General features: G+C 31.6%; 1 protein-coding gene across 1 annotated transcript; it reads left to right on the top strand.

The window, feature by feature from the left end:
- Nucleotides 1-3,898: 3,898 nt before the first annotated feature.
- LOC112702862 (uncharacterized) lies at nucleotides 3,899-6,230 on the top strand. The gene is made up of 2 exons (XM_025754068.3): nucleotides 3,899-4,147; nucleotides 4,347-6,230. The coding sequence occupies exon 2, from the start codon at nucleotides 4,384-4,386 to the stop codon at nucleotides 6,091-6,093; it is 1,710 nt and encodes a 569-aa protein (XP_025609853.1). The 5' UTR covers nucleotides 3,899-4,147; nucleotides 4,347-4,383; the 3' UTR covers nucleotides 6,094-6,230.
- Nucleotides 6,231-7,236: the final 1,006 nt, after the last annotated feature.

Genomic DNA, 7,236 nt, shown 5'->3' with positions numbered 1-7,236 from the left:
CATCTCCAAAACCTCAACCTGTTCACCATTACTGCAAAACAAGTACTTATTTCATGTTCTTTTGCTTTTTACAATCACCCCTGAGAATTATTGATATCCTGACTAAGAGTTACAAGATAACCATAGCTTGCTTCAAGCCGACAATCTCCGTGGGATCGACCCTTACTCACGTAAGGTATTACTTGGACGACCCAGTGCACTTGCTGGTTAGTTGTGCGGGATTGCAAAAGTGTGATTGCAATTTCGTGCACCATCGCTCTGGCCTTCTGTGCTCTTTTGCAGTTAGTTCTAGCTCTTCTTCTATTTTTCATTTTTTCAATCTTTTTGAGTTTTTGTTTTGAGTACTGTGATTTTTTTCATGTAAATTTTTATTCAGGGAAGAATTTAAGGCAGATTTAAAGTAGGTTCATGTTCTTCAGATGCAGAGTTCTTCTGCTCTCTTTTTCTGTTTTTTAATTTTTTTATTTTGTTTATTATATGATTAATTATTCTGTAATGTTGAATAAATTTGATATATGTTCAATTTTAGAATTCTGCTATGTTGATGTGGGTTCAATTTTTTTATTTTTCAATTCTACTATATTGAATTAACTAGATAAATTGCTGAATTTAATTATGTTGAATGCCATATGAATTGTATGAACATGAATTGATACGTTGGTCTGGATTCTGGATTTCTGGCATTATGAATTTAGATGGAACAGTCACAAAATGATCAACAACAACAACAACATAATGCGGTACAAGAATCTCAGGTTCCGTTCGAGAAAAATTTGACCCGGCTTGGGAATATTTCATTGTGAAGTATGATAAAAATCATAAGGCACAATATACATTTATCTTTTGTTTGAATACTTATAATGGAAGGGGGATATATTGGATGAAATATCATCTTGCGAAAATTCATGGACAAATTAAAGTATGTAACAAAGTCCCCGAAGAAGTTGAACTTCAATTCAAAAGGATTTTGATGGAAAACAAAAAAAATAAGATAAAAAAAAATTTGAAGAGGAGTCTTATGGTGGAAAAACACATGCACAAGAGCCTGAATCGCCTAACCCTGTACAAGTTGATGTTCCTACAACAACGGAAGACAAAGGAAAGAGAAGAGCTATAGTAGCTACACAAATTGGAAGTTACTTTAAAGAAAGGACTACTCCACGATCTCAACCGACTTTGAAAAATATTTTGGCTACTAAAGAAATTGTACACAAGGCTAAGTTGGGACTTGCCAAATGGATTGTTGATGCACGTATTCATTTCAATGCAATTCAATCACTTTACTTTCAACTTGCATTGGATGGTATTGCTGCAATTGGACCTGGTTTCAAGGAACCGTCATATGATGAAAGTTTAATATACACTGATAATGCTATACCTTTCAATGCCGTTTCGTTATTTAGGGAGGAAAACGGGTGCTTGCTGAAACCTGGCCGGTTCGTTCGGTTTGCCAATTAACTATCGGTTTGATCGATTTTTACCGATTTTTTACAGGACAATTTTACAGGTGGACCGGACTGACTAGGTGACCGATTTCCAATTAATTCGATTGAATTGGCCGATTCGGTCCGATTTTCAAAACATTAATAATACCGTAGGCAACTAAAAAAATTCGCAGATCTAGTTCTGATTTTTTTTAATTTGACTACATATGTTTTTCACTTAAAGATATTAATTAATAATTAATATTTTATTTTTCTTAATAAATATTTCTCACAAATAATATTAACCATGCACAAAATTATTATTTATTTTTTCTATCAATCCCTTATTACTTATCCATTATTAATTTCTATGTTATTTCTTGATCATTTCTGCTCATGAAACTATCAACTATCATATATTACAATTTAGTTAACAAGATTGATGAGATTGGTGTTTTTTCTAAGGCTTATCATTAATTAATTAATTAAAAAAGATTTTAATAAATTTATTTATTTAATTAATGAATATTAGGTAAACTTAATTTATTGTGAAATTTTATATTATCCTTAAAATTTTAGCACAATAAATTTAATACTCATACTTTGAAATGAGTTTAATCAATAAAATTAAAATATAAGTAATATTATTTATACACAAATTTTTATTAATGTTATTACAGTAGTATTTACTTAAACAATTAAATTTAATTTATACTAGTATTAAAATTATCGTATTTATTATTTTATGCATTTAAAGAAAATATATTTTTTTAAAAATTTATTTTACATTTAATTAATTAAATTAAAAATATATTTAGTGACAATTCCAGTCAGTATATCATATTTTTTTTTCCAATGAAACAAATTAATAACGCTTATTTACTAGTATAGTATCATTTTCTATTAAACAACTTTTTTTTATTAAGTAAATATGTAAGCTCATTTTTTATATGAAAAAAAAGTTTATAACAAAACCATCAACTTAATTCATCTAATGATGCAGTTTTAATATATATAATATAGAAAAAATTTTAAGTGTATCAATATATTAGTATTTTAATAATTTTTAATTGTTGATGTTAATTATAGAAAATACATATAATATATAACCTGTCCAAAAGATATAATGGTTGCATACCCACCATACACTTTCTTTGTGAATGTCTACAAAATTTTTTTTCTTAAATCTAGATCATCTGTATTTTTTTATATTAAATCTGGTGGTAACAACAAATGGAATAGCCATATTCCAGAAAGTACACGTGAAAAGTTTCCTTAACTATAATCGTAATATTTTTGTTTACCTTTAGATTCATTGTTCCAAATCCCAATGCCTCCATGGTGCGCATTTCGCTCGCTGCTTACTCTATCTTACTCTCTTCACACACTTTTTAATTTAATTTTTTTCCTAACATGTATTTTAGTATTGAAAATAATTGTGTTTAATTAGCGTAAAACAACAGTTGAAAGTAAATTCATCAAAATCTAGTCAATGTGACTCATGTTCAATATCAGTTTGATTTCTTCTGGTACTAACGTTTCCATTAATAAATTTGTATTTACAATTCAATTAGCAAGTAGCAATAATTTTACCTTTTTAAGTCTTAGCAATAATTTTATCTTAGAAACCAGTTATTGAGTCGAGTTAAACATATAATCAAGTTTCGATTAAATTATAGTTAAATCAATTTTTGTCATAAAAGGAAAAAAAAATCAAGTTGAAAGTATTACATTTAAATATATCCATATTTTATATTAAATAATTTTAAGTCATTAAATTTAAATTCTCACAACTAAATTCATTTTTTTGGTGTATAAAAAACTGTAAAATATATTACATACACACTTTCTATGAAAACTGAAGACATGGGATGTTTAATAACTATGGTACGTATACAGTAAAAGTTAATTATTAAATATAAATTATATATTAAAAATAAATTAAAAATATATTTATATATAAAAATATAATTAGTTTTATGATTAATTATTTGTGTAGACGTAATATTTTTAGATGTTTAAACAATTCAAATACTATGTCTTGTGATTTTATACTAAATAAGTTGATTTTCATTTGAACACTTTGATTTGGTTTTTAAGTCATTATTTAGTTATTTAAAAATATTATTTATATACTAAAATTAATTATTATATATAAATATATATATATAATTTAATTTATTTTAATATATATTTTATATTTTAATATATATTTATTTTAATAATTGGTTTTAGTAAGTGATTTAATAATTTTGGTGCATATAAAAGAATGTAGATAATTATTTTGAAAAAAAGATAAATAAGTGTTTGATCTTTTAGTCCGTGAATATTTATATTCTTTAAAATTTTAAAATACATTTAAAATACTGATTTTTTTTTAATTTAGACATATCAATCTTTAAATTTAATTTGTCTCATTTTAAAAACACTCTTATCCTTGTGTTTAAATATCCATGGGTCAAGTACCTATTTTTATTCTTTTCTCATTTTTACTATAAAGTATAAAGCCAGCGTTTCATTTTTCTTTTCTACGACCATTTTTTTATCTTTAATGTTAGATCTATAAAGATCTGATTTTGAGCTAAGAAGAAGACACAGCTCATGAAGGCAAGGGACCTTGACCTTATGCGTGTGAGTGAGTGAGCCACATAACATAGCGCGATAGATTTCAGTGATGCGCTTTTGCTCCATTCTTCGTCTTTCAAGGTAGCAACACTAAACAGGTTAGTCACCATAATCTGCATTCAGATCTTGCAAATTTCGAGATTAAAATGTTTCTCTCTTTTTAGCTTTTTCAGATCCATTACTTCTTGTTCCTCTTCATTGCGTAAACAAAATTAAAAATGAGAACTTTGAACCTTTGGGTGCTGTATTCTTGTATTCTAGTTAACTTGGTATTCTTGTTTGTTGATTTTTGTGTAGGATACATATATTGGGGTTGATCTTTTAGGCATTAGAAATGTTGGGTAGGTCTGTGTTTTCCAGACCTGGAAGCTTCAGGCCAGAGAATTTGGGTCACAGTGCATTGGCCATGATTGGGAATGTTTGTTTCTCTGTCTTTGTTGTTGGGGTTTTGGTTTTCACAATTATAGCTGCAACTTATGAACCTGAGGACCCTTTGTTCCACCCTTCAACCAAGATCACCACATTCCTCACTTCTGAATCCAATGCCACTTTCAAGTCCGATAACACTGTTGTTAAGACCGGGGAGGATTTTGTTGCTGCCAACGAGACTGTTTTCGGCTCGATTATTAACATGGAGGATGTTAATAACTCGGCTAATGCTGAATCCGGGGGCGAGGCTGCTACCGTGGCCTCTGAATGTGAGACCACTGGCCCTATTGATTGTAGGGACCCTGAGGTTTTTCATATGTTGATGAGGGCCACAATTGAGAAGTTTAAGGATATCCATTTCTACCGGTTCGGGAAAGCGGTTCCTGGCTCTAATGATAGTACTTGCGATATGGCATGGCGGTTCAGGCCAAAGGAAGGGAAGGCTGCTGCATTTTATAAGGATTATAGGAGGTTTGTTATTCAGAGGGCCGAGAATTGCTCACTTAGCATTGTTAGCATTGGTGAATATCATAGTGGGTTAAATGCTAGGAAGAGGAAGAAGAATCAGAAACCTGGGCTTGAGAAGGCTCCACCAAAGGTGGATCAGGTGACTGCATTACCTGTTTTTGGTGAGACCAATGTTAACGACAGCCTCCCCGTGGTTGAGTCTGAGAGTTCATTTAGTCATGGTAAATACCTGATATATGTTGGAGGTGGAGATCGGTGTAAGAGCATGAATCATTACTTGTGGAGTTTCTTGTGTGCTCTTGGGGAAGCTCAGTACCTAAATCGAACATTGGTTATGGATTTGAGCATTTGCCTATCTTCGATTTACACTTCGTCGAAGCAGGACGAGGAAGGCAAAGATTTCAGATTTTACTTTGATTTTGAGCATTTAAAGGAGGCAGCATCTGTGTTGGACAAGGAACAGTTTTGGACAGATTGGAATAAGTGGCACGAAAAGGATGGGATGGGTCTTCATCTTGTGGAGGATTACAAAATCACACCGATGAAGCTCAAGGAAGTGAAGGATTCTTTGATCATGAGGAAGTTTGGTGAAGTTGAACCGGATAACTATTGGTACAGGGTCTGTGAGGGAGAGACAGAATCTGTCGTTAAAAGGCCGTGGCATTTGATATGGAAATCGAAGAGGTTGATGGATATAGTGTCCGCAATAGCTTCAAGGTTGAACTGGGACTATGATGCTGTTCATATTGTGAGAGGGGAAAAGGCGAGGAACAAAGAGCTTTGGCCAAATCTCGATGCGCATACCTCCCCGGACGCACTTCTCTCAACCTTGCGGGACAAGATTGACGATGGAAGGCACCTTTACATCGCAACAAATGAACCCGATACTTCCTTCTTTGATCCCCTGAAAGATAAGTATACCACTCATTTTCTTGATGAATATAAGGATCTTTGGGATGAAACCAGTGAATGGAACTCAGATACAACAAAGCTCAATAACGGTGTTCCGGTAGAATTCGATGGTTACATGAGAGTCTCCATTGATACGGAAGTGTTCTTGAGAGGTAAAAAGCAGATTGAAACTTTCAACGATTTGACCAGTGATTGCAAGGATGGTATCAATACCTGTAATGTTCAAACAAACTAAAATATCTGAGAAACTTGAGATTCCAATGTTTTGGTTGAGATATACTTGTACTTTTAGTTGCTATTTGTGTTGAATTTGAGAGTTTGTAACCACAGTTACTAGTCCCTAGCAATGAGTAAAAACGTTTTGTATTGTAAGAGTAGTGTTTACTTTTCTACTTGGAGATTTTTGAAGTCCTTTTCACCTTCTTTCGTTGACTCTATAGATCTAAATTGAAGTCTTTTTGGTGCCTAAATCTTTCATCTGAGAAGTTTAAGTGTCACGTAAATGGTGAAACTCTTCTATACTATTATAGTATTTTTTATATTTATATTGAATAGATACAAAGTAAATCCTTTGTTTTATACAATTTTATCATATTTTCATTCTTTTTCCTCTTGCTAAATCCATACCAATTCTCTGGATATTCAGTGATTTGAAAACAGCACTTTTCAAAGTTGTTGAGTGGTTTTTTGGAAAAATATTTATCATAAAAGACAACATAGAAACTAAGGATATAGTAGTATTCTTGTTACCATTATGACATATATCTTTTCAATATTTGGCTGAGGTTTGTGGTGGGTACAGGCAGGGTAGGTTGATGATTATATGTAGAAAATCATGTGTCAGTTAAGCTTTCACTATAATACTAAAAGGAAATCTTAAGGGGTATACTTTGGGAGGAGTAGGTGAACTAAATGCACACAACATCAATTTTCATCAAACTACTCTTTTCACTATTGATGTCAATTTTATGATTTATTTATAAGAAAACTGGGCCATTGATAAGAATAAAGCTAAAAATTCAAAAGGGCAAAAAGATCTTGTTGCTTTGTTTTTGGTAGTAGGCTTCCACAAAGTAGATGCAGGCACCAAGTTCCATCCCAAGAAAAGGTTAAACTAAAATACTAAATTATATAGGGAAATTTCATAAATTACGTCGACGAAGAAAAGTTAAACTAGAACTAGAAGAGGAATCTCTCACTAAGTGGGTCCTTCCAAAAGTTAAAACGAACTCGATTATCTACCTCCAAAGAAAGCAAAGATCTAAAAGTGGTATAACCTTAAGAAATTAGTATCCTACCCATTTTCAGCTATCCCTCTAAGCAACATATAATTAGATCTAGCTATGAATAAAGTTGAATCCCCCCCCCCCCCCCCCAC

Source organism: Arachis hypogaea, chromosome 7 (assembly GCF_003086295.3).
Source record: "Arachis hypogaea cultivar Tifrunner chromosome 7, arahy.Tifrunner.gnm2.J5K5, whole genome shotgun sequence".
NCBI lineage: Eukaryota > Viridiplantae > Streptophyta > Magnoliopsida > Fabales > Fabaceae > Arachis > Arachis hypogaea.
This window is presented reverse-complemented; position numbering and strand designations above follow the sequence as displayed.

What these genes read in the sequence shown, in the direction of transcription:
- LOC112702862 (XM_025754068.3), top strand. Translation starts at nt 4,384, where the DNA reads ATGTTGGGTAGGTCTGTGTTTTCCAGACCTGGAAGCTTCAGGCCAGAG.